Consider the following 22,716-nt stretch of genomic DNA (forward strand, 5'->3'; position numbering starts at 1 on the left):
GCAAGAACTTATCAACAACGTTGTTCTAAGTATGGACAGGCAGTGCAAAGCCTGCATCAACATTAGGGGTGGCCATATCTCCTACTAAAAACCACCTCTTCCCTTTGTTCCATTTTTGGCAGTAATGGAAATAGATAAATTTGCTTTATAAAGTTATAGGAAAAAATCTATATCATAGCAGCCAGTGCTATGTTGCTATTTTTGAATAAAGTCCCTCTGTACCGTTTTTGTTTCCGTTGTTGTGTGTCGGTGTTGTTTCCTTCATTTCTGTACCTCACAAGGTTCATTTGGTATGCTTTTCCCATATCCAGACCATTCCTATGAGAAGCTACAGGTGAAAACCTGACTGGTCCTTAAATTTTGCACAGTGTATTTATCTCTTTATTTCCTTACTTGATGAAACATATATATGTGCTCATTTAAGTTGGCAATTTCACGCTATTAATGGTTTTCTGCACTGGTAAATGGAAGTGACTATTAGTGGGGGTTTTTTTTTTTTTTTTCTTGTTTATATTTCATGACTAACTGTTTTTTCATTTTCAGTTGAATTAATTTTTTTAAATGTATAAAAACAGCTTTTTTAAACATTTAAATTTTTTTAAAAATTACAGACAATCATATTAAGAAAGGAAGAAAAACTGATATACCACAATCAGAATTAAAACTCCACAAAAAAAAAACCGAGTTGGTTGTCACACTTCACAACTTTTTTAGACAGTTTTTAAATTGTTAACTGAAAATTCTAAATTGAAAGCATTATGGCAATTAACTGTAGAAGATACTAAGCGTTTCGTACCAAATAAGAACTGTTCAAAGTTAAAATTAATTTAATCAAATTAAATAAAATCAAATTAAATTCAATTGATGAATTGATTAGACTAGTGGCAGAACCGGGGTTTGAGCCCGTCACCACCAAATATGGAGGATGCGGAAAGGTCAGGGAATGACCACCAACATATCCCGGAGCAATATGGCCTTAATTGCTAATGCTCCTAAAAAAAAAACTAAATAACAAAAATAACTAGTGGCAGAAAAGAATGTATGGGTTGATTATAAATTTTCAGGAAACGGAAACCTACGGTAAGTACAAACTAGTCTGCAATTAAGTCACAAAGGGGTTAAGTAAATTAGGGCAAAATAAAGAAAAGTAGCAAAGAATTCTTCTTTGGAAGGATAGGGATGAACAACATTGGTTCACTAGATATGAATGGTACAACTATTGATGACACTGTTCACATTGCTGACAAACTGAACAAATATTTTTCATCCATGTCCATGCATGCATGCATGAACAAGTTTTTAGGGATGATGTGATACCAGAAGTATATCAAGTTATAATTGGGAGCCAAATGATCTTGTAATAATTGAGAAGAGAGTGGAAGAGATTATCATTGAAGCTAAAGGTAAATAAGGCATCTGGGGCTGAAGGAATATATCTAATTCTATTAAAAGAAGCAGTAAAAAAGGTAAGTAAACTTTTAGCTGTAATTATGGGAGCATCCTTGGATTTGGGGAGGTCCCAACAGATTTTCAGGTGAATATTTCAAGGAGTTTGATGTGGGTGATTAAAAATCTATAAGGGTTGACTTCTTTCTGCTCCAGGAATATAATGCAGTCGGTGATTAAAGAAGTAAAGTAGGATAACCTTAACAAGAATGCAGTTATACAGCGATCACAACATGGATTTGTTAAATGGAGATCTTATCTCACCAATCTGATTGGCTACTATAATATATTAACAAAGGAATTATATGCAGAAATAATTCTGATATCATATACTTGGGTTTCAGTAAAGCTTTCAATAATATTCCATATGAAAGATTGCTCTATAGAGCAATCTTTCATATTGAAGTTTGTAAACTGGCATTAGGAGCAAGTTGCTGCTATGGATAAAGAGAGAGTGGTTATAAATGGGCACTGATCATATTGGACTTTTAGAAAAGGACTGATAAAATTTCTTAAACATTCTCTTTTTTTTTAATAATCAGGTTTTTTTTTTTTATTATTATTATTAGAATGACAATTTTATTAGAATGACTTTAAGATAGAACAATTAAGCTTTTATTCTTGAATTACTTTCTATAAAAATTTGAGTGCCATTACCATTATAATATATTTAGTAATTTCATAGTTTAAAATGTTTAAAACTTATTAAACTTTATTCTGCATTGAACATTTTCTAATCTTTGTATAGCAATCATGGAATTTTTTTTTTTTTTTTTTTAAAGTCTAATTTATAAATAATGATTATTTAAAAATTATTGTAGGATGAAGTAGTTAAAGATGAAATGCATGTTGATCCTAAGTATCATCGGCATTTTGTTGCCCGTCGTGGGGAAGTACTTCAACAGATTGCAGAAGAATTTGGTGGTGTCACAGTTAGCTTTCCTCGAAGTGGTACAAACAGCAGCCTTGTTACGTTAAAAGGTGCTAAAGAATGTGTAGAAAGAGCAAAACAAAGAATTCAAGAAATTGTAACAGATCTAGTGAGTATACTTCTTTTCTATATAATATTCAGTTCTTATTAAAAATTAAATTATTTTTTTTAAACCTTGCAAACTGATTTCTGCAACCTTTTCTCTTTGTGGCACACCTTAAGTTATCTGTGACACAACACAGCACATCAAAATATTAATCCTCCAAAAAGCATAGTTTACAGAAATGTTAATATAAATATGCTATAAGTCACAATAGAATCAATTATTATTGTTCCAACAATCCAACAGAATTTATTTGTTGAACCTGAACCTGGGGTGTGTAAACACCCCAACGTTCAGGTTCAACAAATAAATTCTATAATTTTTACTCTTATCTATAGAGCTGAAACATGCTATAGCTGGAGCCAGAACTGTTTTCTTGAATTTTTCCACTTCAATTTTCAGAAATTTCTATTCAATTTCATGCAAATGACAAAAATGTGACATCAGGTAATCAAGTAAGCATATTTTTAGGCCTTTTTCAGTTATTTTTCTAACCCTCGCCCTAACTAGCCTATGGCTTATGAAACACGATACCTGATTCATTTGTTTGTTTAGAGAGCAGGCATCTGTTTACATAGGAAAGTTGTTTGAGAAGTGAAGCGTGAGAACAGTTCTCTGCCATTGTGTCAGTTCTCCGTACAGCTATATCAAGAAGGCCAAAAAAAAAGACAAACGCAAGCTACTGTTAGTTGCCATAAGAAGCAATAAAGTGAAACTGTAGTAACAATTGTTTCTGAAAGGCAAAAAGATCATATTTCCTTACTTCAATGTGTATTTCACCTACTAACAGAAAATTAAGGAAATTCATCTATTGGAAGCCACACTGGAAACGGGAAAAACTGGTGTAAAACTGATAACACTACAATGCGCATTTGATTAAAAAAAAAAAATGTTTGCTCTATTGTAATTGATTTTAGAAACAATATTGGAACAGCAGTTTTCTGGATTTGATTTTCTAATGAAATTTCAAGAAAATATTTCTATTTATAGCTGCCTTAAAAACTTCATAAACTGGTGTGCAAAAGAAAAAAATCTTCCTCCATGAATAACTGATTGTTTTTTTGAAATGTGTATTGTTCACAAAACTGCGATATTTTCGAACAATACAAAGCTTACGGCTAACGGGCTACTCAAAAAGTATTGTTTTAGTACTAAAGCCGAATAAATTCACCATCCACAGTCATATACTGTTCTGAGCTGCAATAAAAAGATATACCCCACTGAAAAATAGATTTACTCACTATCTCTTCTTTCATTTTACTGTGGTTTTTGGCAGATGTGCAATTTCACATAATCAAGCCGGTGACTGCTAAAATGCAGTGCAGTTTCTTGTATTCTCTCTCTTTCTTGGGATCTCCTCTTACCATGTGGTCATCCCAGAGTATAAACAGAAAATTTGTTTGTCGAAATGCTGCCCACCGATGGCACCAATTATTAACTCTTCTACTGTCCTAATCTACGTTGTGTTCAGAAAATCCCATTTCGGAAAATCCAAAAGTGTTACATCAGTTAGGAGCAAAAACCGTTTCCCCCAACATAACGAATAACTTTAGGTACAATAAAGGACTACTACTGATTACTTTACTGGAATGAAGTTTAGACAATAAAACATCTGTACAAGGCAGTAAAACATTTAAACATGCACTCACTCGAAGGAAAGTAACCGTAGTCATTTGCATTCAAGGACAAGCTATACAGCAAGGTTTGAAATTTATGATGCAGTTCACTCACTAATATTTCCAGAGAGATTATCAAAATATTGTTCCCTAAAACAATTGCAGAAAAGCAGAGTGGTTTTTTTTTTATCAAATGCACACCAGACCAAAATTGGACTTATTAGAACTTCAGCATCCTAGGATGAAGCTGACTAATTAAAACTTCGGCATCTGTGATGAAATGTCCTACACACTGATATTGTTGGCTACAGCAATTATGTAAAGCAACAAAGCAAAACATTGTAACAGAGATATAATTTCAAGCTACTAATTTTTGTTAGTATATTGAAGAAAGGAAATAAGATATTTTTGTTTTTCAAAAACAATTCATTGGAATTCTTTCATGTAACAATTACGAAAAGCAGTAAAGCAAAATGTTGCAACTGAACGATGATGCAGAATATTGTTCAAAAGTAATGATGCTCAACTGTTTGTTTTCCAAGAAAGTTGCTTACATTTTTATTTTCTCCTTGGGTCACCTTTGTAACACTAATGACATAAGCTTGACCAGTCAATTATAGCTCTGTGTGTGTTGATTTGTTTTAGCCAGCGGTGCCACGCCAAATTCAAACTAATGCAGTAACACGTATAATCAAAGTGAACGGCTGCTGTTTTTTGTGGTCGTAATTTCATAAAATGATATGTGACTGTACATTTTTGCTGTTTTCGAGTGAATTAATAGTTTTTGCTGCAATTTAAAGGTATGAAATCAAAGAATATACTTCTGCTTATGTATATTGAGAGTTTCAATTTTGTAAATTGAGTAGAAATTATGGAAATGATTTAGTTTTTTTCAGGGGGCAATTTTCAAGTTAGGGTTAAAAATCTAGACTTAGAGTCTAGATTTTTAACCCTAGACCAAGTTAAAAATCTAGACTTAGTCTAGATTTTTAACTTGGTCTACCTCTTGTTAACCTGGTCTACAACCAGATTAACATTTTATGAACCCTAAATCACTGTACAAAAGCAAACCAAAAAAAAAAAAATTTCTATTAGTATTAAACCAAATAACCACACATACCTTCATTGTGATACTTGTGCCTGCTTTGCTGAACACAGACTGATGATTTGTGACAGAATTGTTGACAGTGCAAGTCTCATTTCTTCAACAATAGATCTGAGTCTCTTCCTCTTTGATGTTTTAATTTCAATCAAAGTCGAAAAGCCCATTTCACACAAATGTGTAGTCAAAAATGGTAATAACACATTAATTGCCATCTCGACACTAACTGGGTATTCTTTTCTTATTGAACGTCTGCTGCAATTTATCTAAACGTTCTTTAATGAAGTCCATCACTACTTTATTACCGCAGCAAGTGGCCATATGGTTGGGATGAATGACAGGTGCTATTTTCTGTCTGTAAAAAATGGAAATTATTTTCATTAGTGGTTCCAACTAGCTTAGGTGGTATTAGGAATTGTAATAAATTACAATTCCAGATCCAGCTTATTCTGAAAGCTTTGAATCTTATCCATACTTGTAAAAAGATTTTTGTTCTTGTCTTGCATTTTTCAGTTCAGATCATTCTAGTGAACAAAAATATTGGAAAGATGTGCCAACTTAATCACCCATTCATCATCTGCAAATAACTACATACTCATACCCCTCAACTGTTAAAAATGTCTGTACCTTCTCCTTAAGTTCAAAAGGCGTGTTAACACTTTACCATGTGACAGCCACCATACTTCTGTATATAGCAGGAGTGTGGTGTGTTCAGATCCCATTTCCTGACACAAAACGGAAAAGGCCACGAATTGAGGGGCCACAATTTGATGAAATAACAGCTGTTATTTTGCTTGTTTGCCATTAAATTTAAATATAGATTGCCTTAATGCTCATAATTGTGATAATTTGGACCTAGTTAAACAGGCAGATAACAAACAGAATCAGATAGCTTTGCTAAATATTGAATGATGCTTGCCCTCGAAAACATACCATTCAAGGTATCCTATTAGCCTCATAATCGTTATTTTATTTTATTGCTAAATATATGTTTATTTATAGGGTATAACGAAGTAAACCAGCATGGGCTACCTTAGTCTTTATAGGTCCTTTTTGCCTAATGGCTCGCTCTGTATCATACATCCACTCTTTTGTAGGCTCACTTTGAGCGCTTATATTGTACATATACATCTTACAGCAGCAATTAGATTACAGACTGATGTAATGTTCAATCAATAATTTGATGGCATTAATCTGATCTGATATACATTTTCCACTCTTCCTTTTACTACCTTTCCATTATTTCATAATAGATTGTGTGTGTGTATGTTTAAACTTATATCTTATTTCTCCTTACAGGAGTCAATGATAACTGTGGAGTGCATAATTCCACAACAGTATCATCGGATTGTGATGGGTACCAAAGGATATAAGGTTCAAAACATAACTAGTGAACACAATGTTCAGATTAAGTTCCCTGATAGGGATGTGCAGCAAGATGGTAAGTTTTTGACTGATTTACCTTTCTAATTTGTGTTCATTGCTAATTATTTCTTGGAAAAGATCAATACACCCAATTTTATATAAAAAGTATCTCGGTCAGTGGTTCTACTTGAACTGTATTTCCTACATATTTGAAGCAAATCCTTTAATTTTCTTGTATATCTTTCAATGTTTTATATTTTTCAGATTTTGAATTTAATATGTGCTGTATTGTAATATAATGTTGGCAGGATATAGTCCAGTGTGGTGAGTGCAGACTATGTTCTGGGCAATGATTTTTAATGAAAGAATAGGGATTGATGGCCAACAGCTTGCTACTCTTCCGTATTTAAGCTTTAAAATGTGTTTTTTCTGCTATAGGAACAAAATTTATAAAACAATTGTTTACAAATCACCTTAATTGCATTGTCAATATGTGGAATCGCAGCCACGAAAAATGAATAGAGCCAATTTGGTAGTTGAATTGTCAGAATTATGCCTTTGTAATGCAGAAAATCCCCAAAATTTGTACAGTATATTGATTCATGTTTACACAGAAAATTCCAATAACGTGATGTGGCAGATCCAATCAACATCGGTATCATTTGTATACTACAGCACGGGTGGCATGTGAAAAATGAATGACAGGTGCTATTTTCTGTCTGTAAAAAATGGAAATTATTTTCATTAGTGGTTCCAACTAGCTTAGGTGGTATTAGGAATTGTAATAAATTACAATTGATGTAGTAACAACATTATATTTTATATTTCTAGTACATCAAGATTCTATTTGTAAGTTCTTTACATTTTAAATTATAAAAATAAGTATAAAAAATTTCAAAATAATTATAAAAAATATATACAGAATTAAGTGAAGATCCACAAGTATGTAAGAAAATTAAATCATGCATAGATGCAATATTTATACATAGATAAAGCAGATAATAGAGAAATCATAGAGCACCCCTAGAATAAAGTAAAATTGATTATTAGGCTTCTAACATACTGGCAAGTGCTATAGTTAATTATTACAATAATATTATAGTTATACAGGTCGACCATCACTAATCCAACCACCGGTAATCTGGTTCCACTGCTAATTTGGACATAATTTCCACGAACGTAATTTCAATTTCCCTGGGTCAGTGCACTGACCTGCCACTACTGTTTTGGTGGCATTGGTTGCAGCATCAGCTGTTGGCGCGAACTCGTTGTTGTTATTTGATTTTTAGGAGCATTAGCAACTAAGGCCATATTGCTCCGGGGATATGCAGTGGTCATTCCCTGACCTTTCTGCATCCTCCTTATTTGGTGGTCATGGGCTCGAACCCCAGTCTAATCAAACAGCATGTGCTACACAGTGCTGCTCCTGCCCACCTGGCTACGGAGGTGCCGCGCAAACTCGTAAACACTGGCAAGCCATTCCTACTTGTTTTTCTGCATTTATTATTATAACCTGCTCACATTTAGCCCCAGCCATGGTTCCAATGCATAAAGGAAGTGCCTCGTAGTGTTAAGCGCAAACACTGTACATTGTAACAGATAAAGTTGAACTTCTGAAAAACTCAACAGCAGTGTGTCTGTGAGAAGTTTAACTCTGCTTAGTTGTAAATTCCAGCAATTTCTCTCAGTTCCTCTTATTTTAGTAATTTTCTTTTAGCCATTACTTTTTAGATTTTTTTTTTTTTTTTACAACACATATGTGTTGTATCTTTTACACTTGTACAAACTTGCAGAAAAACACAACACAATATGTTGTAATACAGTGCACTAATGAACTTGTTTTCACAAAATCTCTAACAATACTGACAAACTTATTGCAACATTTGAGAGTTTATTTTATCGCAATTAGTTTTATTGCATTGCTCACAATAAACTAATTACAAACGACCTTCATGTGTATGCCGTAATAGCATCACACACACACGTGGCCGACGTGGCTTCTCAAGAAATAAAGTAACCTTACTGGCCACATATATGCGACACAAAAAAATACTTTTTTTTTTTTTAATATTTTAAGCGGAAAAATGACAATACTAACATTACAATATTTATTTTAGAATTACTAATCAAATTATTTGCTAAATATTTTTGGCACCTGGGGAAATTTTCTTAAACTAGCTTGGCAGTCAGTGTGTTAAAGGTAAGATGAGGTGGTTAGCTGTTGGGTAAACTGTATATGCTAAAATAACCACTGGTGATCCGGCAAACTCACCAATCTGGCACACCACAGGACAGATCCCAATGCTGCTGGATTAGTGACGGTTGACCTGTATTAAATATAAAGAGTTATACACACACTGGTCAAAAAAAAATGCAAACCTTTGTGAATTAGTTGCATATTTTATAGTCAGCACATTATCCAGAGTTTAATAACATTTTCCGTAGCTGAGTGGTCAGGAGCGGGAGTGCAGTAGCACACGCTCTTTGAGTAGACCGGGGTTCAAGCCCCTGACTGCTGAATACGGTCGATCTGCCAACCCGCACTGGACCAGCGTGGCAGATTATGGTCCATTTCCCTCAGCATGAATTGTTGAGGAGGCTTCCATCCTGCAGTGGGTTGATAATGGCTGCACTTTACCTTTTTTTTTTATATTGATGAACAGCCCATTAAATATACATTAGAAACAAGTGAAACTTTGGCAACTGGGATAACAAAAAAGATCTATAAATGCTCACAGACTGGTTAGTTCTGTTTGAGGAATGGAACAACCTTCTATATTTCTTATATTGCATCCATATGAACAGAACAGCCTAGTATCTTTGGACATCGATTCCATGTTTACAACCATATCTCTTGAAGAAGCAAAAGCATGCCTACAGCAATCTCTTGACAGTCACATTTACCTTAATGTCCCAAACTGTTACCTGTAACAGATATGCTAGATCTCATAGTGGGAAAAGCCTTCCTGTCTTTCAGTGAATTATTCTATTCTCAAAATTTGGGTCAAAGCATGGGAAATACTTTCCCCCACTTCTTGCAGAAATATTCATGTACAATCTGGAAAACGAATTTCTAGAAAAACATCTTTCAAGGCAAAGTTTTGCCATGGTGATAAGGTTTTTAGCTTGTAATTTATCCCATTTTGTTAGCTTAATCCCATATTGGTAGCCCATTCTTATTCATTCAGTAGCCACATGGCTAGCTCACAACAGGGTATGCCATAAGAAAATGAGGAATGAACCTAGGGTTTAATCAGGAGATGCCTTGTGGGTATCTCCTGATTAAGTAGCCTTAGGCTCTTAAGCTTCAATTCCTTCAGTAGTTTCTAATCAACCATAGTAACTCTACTATATGCATGCGAATTAGTAATGCTTTAGAATTTATTAATCCTGTACAATTTTTCAGACAGTATATATGGAAATTTAACTTTTTTACAATTTGTATACCAAAATCTTTCCCAAATTTCACCTTAATTCTGCAAAACTGCTAGACATTTACCTCTCATTCTGTGGAAAAGTTTTCTTGATAAACTGAAAAAGTAGAAATATATTATTTTTATTATCTTTTCCTCTCTAGATAGTGGCATAGATGAAGTTACATTAAATGGAGAAGCAAGTCCCGAAGGAAGTGAAATGGACAAGCCAAGGAAATCTGATATAATTACCATTACAGGAAAAGCAGAGAACTGCGATGCAGCCAGGGAGGCCTTACTTGTATGTTTCCACTTGTTTTGGTGTTTATTTATTTTATACACACACACACACAGGGTTGTTAAAATTATCCCTATGTAGAGGGCTCTGGAGCGAGTTCTAAGGCTCGTACTAAAGAGAAATTTGGACAACAGGTACAATAATGTGCTCGCCATTTATGGGGGGGGGGATTACAAAATTTGGTGCGTAACTATCTTAGTTACGGTTATGCAAATAACTTATTTGCATAATCGTAAGTTATTGCCACAGTGCCACTACTCAGCTCTACTGTACTGTATAAAAGAAATGCAGTCTCTTCAAATTCATACAGTAGATGTTTGCTTGCACTACAGCAGCAATACCAACAATGTTGCAGGAAAAGGCGCTATTAGTGAAGCTGTACTATCAGAACAGCAACAATGCAGCTACGGCTATCAGAGAATTCCAGAGTCAGAAGCGCATAAGGCATGGACCTATGACTGTGCCGTCTGCAAAATGATTGCAAAATTTAAAGTGACAGTACATCTTGGTGTTCAACCAGATAGGGGTCGAAAACAAGTGGACTCCTCTCATGTTAAAGATGTGGCTATGGCTGTCATGGATTTATCAAGTCAATCTCCATGTGTCAGCTGTTTTTCATGAAGTGGACATGCTGTATTCCCCTGTAAGGCTAGTAATGAGTCTGGTGTTGCAATACTATCCTTACAAGATGCACGTGCTACAGCAGCTAAAGCATGGTGATGCAGATATTCGTTTCACATATGCACTTGTTTCTGGCACGAATGACAGTGGATATCACTTGGCCATGGAACATCCTTTGGAGTGATGCCCACTTCTGCTTAAATGGACAAGTGAATACACACACAACTGTCACATTTGGGCAACAGAAAACCCTCACGTTATCCAAGAGGTCCTGTTGCATTCTCCAAAAGTGACATTGTGTTGTGGATTTATGGCCACATTCATGATTGGGCCATATTTTTTTGAACAGGTAACACCGATTGGACCCCGTGACTGTTCCATCACTTGACAGTGATATTATGAAATGTTGGCAAATTTCGCAATACCAGAGCTGCAACAACATGGTGCCTTCGGGATACCTTATTCATGCAAGGTGATGTGCCACCCCACATCCACGTTGTATCCAAAGCTTGCCGAGGCAACGCTTTACAGACGAACGGGTCATCGGCTGTTGTTTCCAGACATCTTGGCCGCCCCGATCACCGGACCTCACCCCATGCGACTTCTGGTTGTGGGGTTTTTTGAAGAACTAGGTGTTATCAGGTAGGATGTCAAACTCTGGAAGATCTGAAGGACAGCATTAGACGTCATATGCTGGATATTCCAATTGACATGTTACATTCTGCTGTAGAAAATGCTGTTCTTCGAATGGAAACTGTTGTTGACCAAAATGGAGCACACATTGAACAATTGTAGTGCTGTTAAAATGATTTGTATTGCCACAGTGCCATATAGTGACAAATTTTGTAACTAATATTTTTTTCCAATAAATGGCAGGCACATTCTTTATTGTACCTGTTGTCCAAATTTCTCTTCAGTACAACTTAGAACTCTCTCCAGAGCCCTCTACATAGGGATACTTTAATTTTAACAACCCTGTGTGTGTGTGTATATATATATATATTATTTTTTTCCACTACAGGCAGGAACTTTCTTCCACTGAAATAATAAAACCACTATTGTTTGGTGATTTTGTGGTACATACATGTACATGTGTAATACACAGATACATGTAGCTTTTGCTATTCATCTAATCTGTCAGAAACATAACAAGAGTGCACAGGACTTTCTGGGCTAACTTCAATCTTTTGCCTACAAACTGTAGGCAAAAGCAGCTACAAAACTGTGCCATTTAAGTCAATTTATTTGATCAACCTTCCATCACTTGTGCCCTCAATTTAACAAAGATGCTTTCATGATATCTTTAAAAAATTGAAAGCCAAAAGGAGGGCATCTGTGAGCCACCTCTTTTTTGTTTTAATTATAAAAAAATTATTTTTACGTTTTTTATTGAATTGAAAACTGATCTATTATGATTTGCTATCACAAAATTTTCTAGCAATGACTGACAAACTGAGTTAAAATAAATTTGTTGAAATAAATAAAATGCTAAAACAGAGATAAAAAAAATATATATATTTTATCTCTATTTTTGCATTTTATTTATTTCAATAAATTTATTTTAACTGTTTATCAGTCATCGCTAGAAAATTGATATGCTGAAGCTCAAGGCCTATTTTCCAATATGATTTGCTACGCACATTTAAAAAAATCAAACAAAAATAAATGATTGAGAGAAACCAAGAATAATAAAATTTTTATAATATTTTTTAGAATTTTCAAGGTCACGCATCCCCCAGATTGTAACTCAGATGCCTGTGTGGTATCTGGCAAATGTAACATGAACATCTGTATTTTTGTCAGCTGTTTTGCATTTAGCTGGTGAAACAAATCTATGGCAAGATTAAACACCTGCCACTGGCATATCCCAGATGCCATGTAAGAATAGGAATTGCCTAGAAGAAAAATATATTTTTGTTCACTTGGCTGGCATCTGTTAAATTCCAGACAAAAAACAGTTGTTGTCTTGTAATTTATAGTACAAAGGGTACTAGGAAAGTTTTGCAATATGACGCAACAATGAATCACAGGAAGCTGTTTGTTGCTGCATGTTGAGACATGTTCATACGTGCATAGTAGCCGCCGCGCCAAGTCGATGGGCTCAGTTATTCATTAGTAGTGAGAGTGTAAAGTGCTTGCGATGGCATCATGGTCACGAAATGAGATAAGGACAGTTTTGCGGTATAATTTCGTGCGTGGTTTAACCATAGACCAGTGCTTAGAAGAAATGACTCTTGCACTAGATGATGATTGTCCACATCGTACAACGATATTCAGGTGGTATAGAGAATTCCAAAGGGGAAATTTCACTCTGGAGGATTCTGAGAGGCCGGGAAGACCACGAACGTCGGTTACGGAGGAAAACGTTACTGCTGTGAGGAAAATGCTTGACGAAAACAGGCGAGTGACCTACCAACAGATGGAAGATACTTTGGGCCTAAATGCACCAGCAATTCGTTCGATTCTGCAAGATCATTTGCACGTGAAGAAACTTTGTTCTCTCTGGGTGCCGCATCAACTGACTGAAGAGCAGATGACACGACGTGTGACTTGGTGCCGGGAGATGTTAAAAAAGTTTGATAAGGGACAATCTCGGTATGTGAACAACATCGTGACAGGTGACGAGACTTGGCTGTACTATTACGATCTGCCGACCAAGGCTCAAAACAAAGTTTGGGTCTTTGATGATGACGACACGCCCGTAATTGTCAGAAAATCCCGATCTGTAAAGAAGAAAATGATAGCTGTATTTTTCAAATCGAGTGGAATTGTGGAACGTGTCGTTTTGGACACGCAGAAGACAGTCACAGCTAAGTGGTATACTGAACAATGCCTGCCTAAAGTCATTGGATCTATGAAGAACCTGTGGCCAAATTCAAGAATGGACACCTGGTATCTCCATCACGATAATGCTCCAGCTGACTGCGCCAAAGCCTGCACCGAATATTTGACCACGACAGGACTGAAACTTCTCGAGCACCCTCCCTACAGGCCAGACCTTGCTCCCTGCGACTTTGCACTGTTCCCGCATGTGAAAATGAAGCTAAAAGGGAGGCGGTTTTCCAGTGATGAGGACCTTCTACGGGCTTGGGACAACGAGTGTGCTTTACTCCCTAGTGAAACTTGGCAGAACTGGTTTAAAGATTGGTTTCGGAGGATGGAGAGGTGTATTGAATGTAGAGGAAATTACTTTGAAAAAATTAAATAAACAAAGCTGTATTGCAAAACTTTCCTAGTACCCTTTGTATATTGAAATGAAAACAGAAAATACTGTATAACCAGTTAGAGAATATTGGTGGGAAAAGGTACACAGGAGGATTTGCTTTCATTTACAAATTTTAAAAAAATAAATTAAATTAAAAAGTTGGTGCCCATCAGATGCCATACTAGCAATGGCAGGTTAATTTATTAAAAGACCACTGAAGAAGAGCAATAAAAATTTCTTGAAATGTCCAAATCAAAAGTTTTTACATAGCAGTGTCTTTTATTTTCACTATTGTGCATACTACTAACCTGCCATTGCTAGTATGGCATCTGATGGGCACCAACTTTTTAATTTAATTTATTTTTTTTAAATTTGTAAATGAAAGAAAATCCTCCTGATGGTATTTCTCCACTTGTTCTCAAAACCTTTGCTCCTGAACTTACTCCTATTTTTTGCCGCCTTTTTTCCCTTTCTTATTCCAAAGGTGTTTTTCCTTCTGTTTGGAAATTTGCTCATATCCAGCCAGTTCCCAAAAAGGGTGACAAATCCCTCCCATCCAATTATCGTCCCATTGCAATTACTTCTACTCTCTCTAAAGTAATGGAGAAATCAATTAACTGACAACTCTTAAACTACCTAGAAACCTTCCGTCTGATCAACGATCGCCAGTATGGATTCCGTCAGTGTCGATCCACGGGTGATATTCTGGCTTATGTTACCCATTTATGAACTAATTCAATGGAAAGGTTCGGTGAAACACAAGTAGTTGCTCTTGACATCTCAAAGGCTTTTGATCGTGTTTGGCATAAAGGTCTTCTAAACAAGCTTCCATCTTATGGTTTGCCAACTGTTTTTAGTAATTGGTTATCCAGTTTTCTCTCTGATCGCTCACTGAGGGTGATGGTAGATGGCTCTCTCTTCTAACTTCTCCACTAATGCCGGTGTCCCCCAAGGTTCAGTTCTTTCCCCCACTCTATTCCTTTTGTATATCAATGACCTTCTTCCATTGACTGGAAATTCTATCCATAGTTTTGCCGATGATAGCACATTGCATTCAACTTTCCATTTTGAGAAACCTTGTCCTGTTCAATCAGCTTCAACTTCTCGAAAATCTGCTACCAATATCTTAAATGCCGATCTTCAGGTAATTCTCCAGTGGGGCAAAGACAACTTAGTTGATTTCAACCCTTCTAAAACTCAGTCTTGTCTTATATCTCGCAAAAAGGATTCTTCTGCTCCTATGCTTATCTTTAGTGACACTCCGATTTCTAGGCAAAATGATTATCTCTTTTGGGGATTACCCTGACTTCTAATCTCTCTTGGCACAAGCACTTTACAAATATTGCTTCCTCTGCATCTAAAAAACTTGGTTTTCTCTTTCGCTCTCTGCGTTACTTTTCTTCCAAACAGCTGCTCACTCTGTATAAATCGCAAATCCGCCCTGCTATGGAATACTGTTCCCACATCTGGGGTGGTGCCCCCCAAAACCTCTCTCAGGCTTCTTGATTCCATTCAGAAGAGGGCAGTTAGGTTAATTAATGATTCATCTCTAACAGAGTCTCTCCACTCGCTTTCTCATAGACGTACTGTTTCTGCTGCATGCCTCTTCTACAGATACTTCCATGGGCACTGTTCTTCTGAACTGGCTTCTATAATTCCCGCCCTCTCTTTCAAAACAGTCCAAACACGTGCTGCCACCAGCCAACATCCATTTACTGTCCAACTTCAAACCCACTGAACCAACTTTTCATCTTCCTCATTTATTCATTCAACTGCCGTTTTCTGGAACAACCTTCCTTCATACATATTTCCTGAAAATTACAATCTACAGAAGTTCAAGTCCAATGTCAACAAATATCTTCTTTCGTCTTCTAGAGGATTTCGTCTTCTAGATATTGTCTAGAACTCTAGAGGATTCTTATAGTCCAGAAGGACTGGCTTGCACTATAAGGCTTCTGATGCACAATTTACTAAATTTATTTCTAAGGTCCTGTAGCTTCTGTTCTATGAAATACTTTGAAGTATTACTAGCCAAAGTGAAATGTCTTAATTAATATCTTGTGAAATGCAAGATCTTGTTTTTTATGTGTGCAGTTTTTGTAAATTGTTACACTTATTTTTGAGTCCACAAAATTCCTGGCATGACAGTGGATAGAATTCTTAGCAATCTACACTGTTTGAAGGATTCTGCTATGTACCTAAGCCCTCCTCTGTTTAGTAGTGAAAAATATACTTTTTATATGCCAAAACATGTCAGATGTAGAATATGCTTATGTTCAATGAAAGACAAAATAACAAAATTTAAATTCCATGAAGGTATTTAGTCTAGAGCAGAGGTTCCCAAACTTTTATACTTGTTAAATTTCATGCGTCTCTTCCAGAACAATTTCAAATAAACAAATTTGACATAATTTAGATAGTGTGCACGCTTTTATAAATTAATATATATTTCAGTACATTTAATCTCACGGGTTGAAATAAAATAAACTCATACCTGGACTAGTGGGATGGTTTGTCAGTCTTTCGTTTAAAATGTACCTTATAAAAATATCAATTCCCCCCCCCCCACACACACACACCTAGAAAATAAAAAATAAGCGTGTCCAGGATGGGATGAGCATTCTCAACACTGGGAATCTCTGGTCTAGAGCAGTGTTTCTCGCTTTCTAATCTGTGAGCTGCCAGTCTGCATTTATAACAGGATTAATAATATAGTACAGCTGTTATTGGTAGTGTACAAGCATAAATCATAACAGCTAAATTAAAACAGCTTAGTAGAATTTAAAAACCTCAAACCAATAAAGTGTCTCACATCAGAAAAATACATGCAAACACACTGATCTATGGTTTAATTTTACTTTTCTCGGTGAGATTGAACAGTTAATGTTAGTTTATTCTAAACATATGTAAATCACTTGCAGAAATAATTTCATGTTAATTTAACTAATCTAATAACTTATATATTTTTGGCAGAATTAATAATTTCTTAAACATTTTACAGGCTCTTGTGCCAGTTACTATTGAAATGAATGTTCCTTTTGATTTGCACCGATTCCTTATTGGCCAGAAAGGGAAAGATGTGCGAGATATGATGGAACGGTATGATGTTAATATTACCATTCCACCTGCAAACTCTCAGAATGATGTTATAAAAATTAGTGGAACTGCTACAAATGTTGAATCAGCAAAGTTAGCTATCCTAGATAGAGTCCGCCAACTTGAGGACGAAAAACAAGATCGGGTAATTTTAGAAATTTTAAGCAAATTCTTTAATGTAATCTTAAAAACTAAAATTCAGAAACTTTAAACATGAAAATATGTGCTCAAATATTAGTTCTCATTTGTTTATTTTGCTTATTCATTATTATTCATATATTTTCCCTTCTTTCTTATTGAATATGAAAAATCACATTTAGGCTAATATATAGAGCTCATCCTGCTACAACAGTGTCATCTTACAATGTGTATTTCAAGTTATGTGCATATTTATTTGATTCCTTGTCCATCAACTATGCACAGAAAAATTCAAAGTTACATGTGTGAAACATGTACTGCTAGTGTTATGCGCTTTCTCATTAGCATCATTTCAGTTTATGGTTGTAGACAAGTGCATGTTGCATATTTTAATTTTTTATATATTTTGCATGTAGTAAAAAATTTATGTGCAAGTTTTAAAGTTTTGGCAAAATGGTTTCCAACAAGATGTGGACATCAAAAGAAGCTACATATTCAAAAACAAATTGGATGATATGGTGAGTGGGTATAGATTTATTTTAGAGGAGAGGAAAGAAAGAAAAAAGCAAGGTAGGCAACCAGCTTTACATTTAGTCTTTAAATAAACTGGCCCAATACAAGAAAATTCACCTCCCCTTCCTCCAATTGAAATATTAGCCATGTAAAAACAATACAATATTGTTTATGTATGTTTTATTTCAAAATTTGAGTTTCATTGTTATTTACCAAACGTAGTGTAACAGCCAGGTGGGCAGGAGCAGCAGTGCATAGCACATGCTTCTTGATTAGACTGGAGTTCGAGCCCGTGACCACCAAATGCAGAGGATGCGGAAGGTCAGGGAATGACTACCGCATATCCCCAGCCCAGACAAAGGGTGAGGGTTGGCGTCAGGAAGGGCATCCAGCCATAAAAATTTCATGCCAAAACAGTAAAAAAAAAAAAAAAAAAAACGCTGACCTCATATATATAATGGGGAAAAAGACGTGGACATAAAAAAAAAAAAAAAAAAAAAGTGTAAAAGTACTGACAATTTAACATTTAAAAATGTCAGGGAACCTATCCCTGACATTTTATATGAAAATGTGCACTTTTTTTTTTTTTTTTGTTGGAATGTATGTCACATGTTATAGCAGGATGCTGTGTGTGTATTTAAAAAAAAAAAAAAAAAAACTGACTCTTATATACCTTACAATAATCAAAATCTGTTTGGTCACTCTGAATTCAAGGTAAGTACTCATGAATTACTTGGAAGAACTTATATTCTTCACCAGGAAATAGATGTAGAGTTTGTGGCCTTTGAGCAAATTAGGCATTTCACCTATTGCAATTCTGGGAAAGAAGTGAATAGCTGAACTTCTTAATCCAACTAGAATTTAAGAGATCTTAAATTAAGAGTTGCTATATATTTTAGTGTATAAATCAACTTATATTTTTTGTCTACATACATCAACCCCTGTTTTGACAGTCTTTTGCATCTTACATGGTGTGTTACAGTAAAATCTGTCTACTTTCAAATTCAGTTATTTCTGCTCTTTTTTTTTAAAAGTTAATGCACTTTGTTACAATGCACAGTAAACTGTAAAGAAAGCAGTAAATGTATGCAGCCCCCCTGTGTAGGAAGGTCTGTAACCAAAACCCACAAGCATAGATAATAATGTGACATGGCTCTAATTGATGCTTTACAGTATGTACATGGGAGGTTTTTTATTATATAACTGAGCCACTTCTTGTTGCCTGTTTACTACTATACTACAAATTGGTTCTCTATAAACAGTGCCTCAATATGAAAGTGCTATGAGAAATTAAGCCTTGAAAGTATGCTTTCTAAAACTAAAACTGAAAATGTAACTCTTGATGAATTCTACAAACTGTTTTCATCTGTTGAAGAAGGTAAACAGATTCTTGGGTGTAAAGGATAAGCAACAATGTGTATTGTTTATGGTATATGTGCCGTTAATTCAAGTTTAGGATTTTATACTCAGTTATAAGTTAATCTTAAAATTTTAGTTGATTTTTGAGTGCTTCGTCTAGTGAAAACTTTTGGCTGAATTGATTTCGTGAAATAATTATTTCCTGATTTTGTGTGGATGATAAGAGCTCAAATGTGATGAGTGACCAGTGGTCATTCACTGTCACATTTGTATTCTATATTTTCCATTCTCTGGGAACGGTGATGTGTATTATTTAAAGTTTGTGAATTATGTGGTGCATGTAAGTTGTCATTAAGAATTTTCACTCTGTGAAATCACCCTGCCAGTTTAAGAGTTAAACATTTAAGAACCTGTTGCATATAATGCATAAAGGGTTAAATAAATCTTAAATGTGGGAAAGCTGGAGGCTTCATATCTACTCCAACTTGAAGTTTAATCTCTGAAATTCATGAAAATTACAATATCTTTTATTGTCTATATGAACTCGCTGGCATTAGCACGGGACAGAAATTTCTCCTCCATTAAATACGTTTAACTTTAAAAAAAAAAAAAATTAAAATCCAATCCTGTTGCACTCTTCAGCACAGCATGATTGTTGGATTCCTCCTCAACACACATACACAAAAGGAAATTCTAAATGGATATGTAGTGATAAACTCCATTAAGCTTAGTGGCTTCAGAGAGAGTCGGTGTTCTCTGGGTAGATTTCTGCCAAAAATCTTTTTGGTAGAAATCTCTTTTGTATATTTGCTATAGAGGGTTGTCTGTGTTCTACTCACTTTATTTTAAAGTTACTGCTTTAGGAAAGTTATTAAAGATATTATTGGAAAATGACAAAAATACAGTTTAATTGCTTATAATAGGGTGGATTTTCTACCTCATTCAACACCGAGAACTAAACATACATAGTGACAGCATTAAGAAACTGAAAGTTTGTCTCTTTGGTGAAATTAAGGTAATTCCATTTGTTCTAGTTGTTTTTATTTTGCATGCAATTAATTTTTTGAAATTTGAAACATCCAAAAATCACATTTTTCGCTTTGTTGCTGCTCCCCCTCCTTTTTTTTTTTTTTTTTTTTTTCCTATTTGAGACCACATTTTATTGAAGTAGCAATGTGATGAGATGTGCAGAGAGGACAGTTGTTTTAAATGTACTACTTAGTGACTGCCCTTTTAAATTCAAGAATCTCAACTGTCTGTAATGATGTTTTGCAATGACTGTTAATCCAGCTAAAGTCATTCATTTTTCTAGCAAGGATAAGGAGGTGATTATCCCCTTATATAAGGCAGTGGTCAGGCCACACCTTGAGTACTGTATACAGGTCTGGAGGCCTCATTTTAAGAAAGATGTAGAGCTGTTGGAACGAGTACAGAGAAGGGCAACAAGATTAGTGAATGGAACAAAGGGTTGCTCTTATGAAGAAAGGCTTAAATTTTGCAAATTACAGTGTCTGGAGACTAGGCACCTGCGAGGTGATCTGATTGAGGTGTATAAAGTCTTGAATGGTTTGAGCATGCTCAATTCTGATGGAATTTTTCCTCTTGCTCAGAATAATCATTTGAGGGGGCATAAATTCAAATTGAGGAAAGACAGATGTAGGATAGATGTGCAGAAGTTTGCCTTTAGCCAGCAGGTACTTTAGTTGGTGGCGCCTCCGTAGCCAGGTGGGAAGGAGCAGTAGTGCGTAGCACATGCTTCTTGATTATACCAGGGTTCAAGCCCGTCACCACCAAATACGGAGGATGCGGAAAGGTCAGGGAATGACCACCGCATATCCCGGAGCAATATGGCCTTAGTTGCTAATGCTCCTAAAAACCAAACAAACAAACAAACAACAACTTTGGTTGGTGGAACAGACTTCCATCCTTTGTTGTGGAAGTTGATAGCCTAAATAAGTTTAAGGCTGAGCTGGATAGGTACTTGGAACGAACGGAGGAGTGAAATGAGAGCACGTGTGTTTTTTTTTTTTTTTTTTTGACTGATGCTGCATGAGTGTGCTTTCTTGCATCATATGCCTATGCTAATGCTAAGAGTTGCTGGTGGCTGTAGTGAATGTTGTTGGGTTATATTTCTAAATATTAATCTGTAAAGTACTCACATTAGCAACAATACCACTGTCCATTAGTCAATATAAATTTTCAGTATCTTTTTAATAAGTAGTATCTTTCCTTCAATAAAATGTGGCTAATTATTTAAAATTCAAGGCACCATGTTGCCTTGAATTTTAAATAATTTTAGTGATATGTGGTCTCTGTTGACAACTGATGCCACCTGATAAATAACACTACTCTAGATTTTTAAAAAAAATTCACTGACATTTTCTCAGAAAATGACTTCTGTTTGTTTCCAACATGTCGGGTCTCCTCAAAAATCACAAAAGAAAATTTGATTTTTCACAAATTTTTATTAATTTTGGCAGAATTTGTGCCCTGAAATTATAACAAAATGCTACTTTTACCAGACTTATATTTAAATACATGTTGAAAATGCTAGTAAAAAAGTCCACTAAACACTCACCTCTCTTTTTAAAACTTCTCTTTTTTTCTGGTTAAATTCCTTGATCTGTTATCATCAAATTTAAAAAAAATTGTAGAAGTTTAGAATTTAAAGAATGTAAGAATAAAAAAAAAAAAAAAAACTTCAGTTGTAAGTATAATATATTTGTAAATCATTAAAATTTAAACCTTATCTTATAATTTAGTTGCTGAGAGGTTTTCACCTGACAGTAGAAGTAGATCCACAGTACCATCCAAAAATTATTGGACGTAAAGGAGCAGTTATTTCTAAAATACGTAATGAGCACAAAGTTCAAATTTCCTTTCCTGAGAGGGATGAAAATATCATAACTATTACTGGTTATGAAGAAAATGCAAAGGCAGCTCGAGATGATATTTTGAAGATTGTTCGTGAACATGTAAGTATAGATTAAAAATTTCCTAATTTGTAATTATTTATTATTTCAGTAAGAAACATTGGCATTTTTTTTTTTTTTTTTGGCTGATGCTGCATAAGCTCATACATCATCCTTGCATGGGGATTTGACTTGAATGGTAAGAACACTTGACGGTGTGTGAAAAAATTGATTTATTGTAATTAAAATTAGTACAGAATCACTGTTTTAAAAATAATTGTTCTGCTTCTTCAAGAGTAAAAAAAAAAAAAAAAAACCTTAATGGACATAGGAATATACTTAAAAAAAAAAAAAAAACATCCATACAGAAAAATTTGGTAGGGCTGCAAGCTTAACACAGCATCTTATAGCCCTCTCAAGTTCATTATAAACAGCTGTTTTCTATAATATAAGCATATCCCTTATCTTTGTAATTTTTCTCACTCTTGAGAAAGTGGGCATACCCTTCCCAAAATGTTAAGCAATTCCATACTAAGCTTAGAATAAACTGGTTTTTAAACATTTTTGCTGTGAATATTTATATTTTACTATTTCAAAT

At 35.0% G+C, this 22,716-nt stretch overlaps 1 protein-coding gene across 1 annotated transcript in view; it reads left to right on the forward strand.

Annotated features, from left to right (window-relative positions):
• Positions 1–22,716, forward strand: part of Dp1 (satellite-binding protein 1 Dp1) — a 189,693-nt gene that overhangs the window by 159,936 nt on the left and 7,041 nt on the right. Inside the window, exons 17-21 of the mRNA XM_090372689.1 lie at positions 2,268–2,486; positions 6,498–6,639; positions 10,141–10,277; positions 17,102–17,341; positions 21,969–22,181. Of these exons, the coding sequence (XP_090228815.1) occupies positions 2,268–2,486; positions 6,498–6,639; positions 10,141–10,277; positions 17,102–17,341; positions 21,969–22,181 (951 nt within the window). The remainder of the gene's footprint in view (positions 1–2,267; positions 2,487–6,497; positions 6,640–10,140; positions 10,278–17,101; positions 17,342–21,968; positions 22,182–22,716) is intronic.

This window comes from Mastigoproctus giganteus, chromosome 4 (assembly GCF_048544385.1).
Source record: "Mastigoproctus giganteus isolate SK-2022 chromosome 4, ASM4854438v1, whole genome shotgun sequence".
NCBI lineage: Eukaryota > Metazoa > Arthropoda > Arachnida > Uropygi > Thelyphonidae > Mastigoproctus > Mastigoproctus giganteus.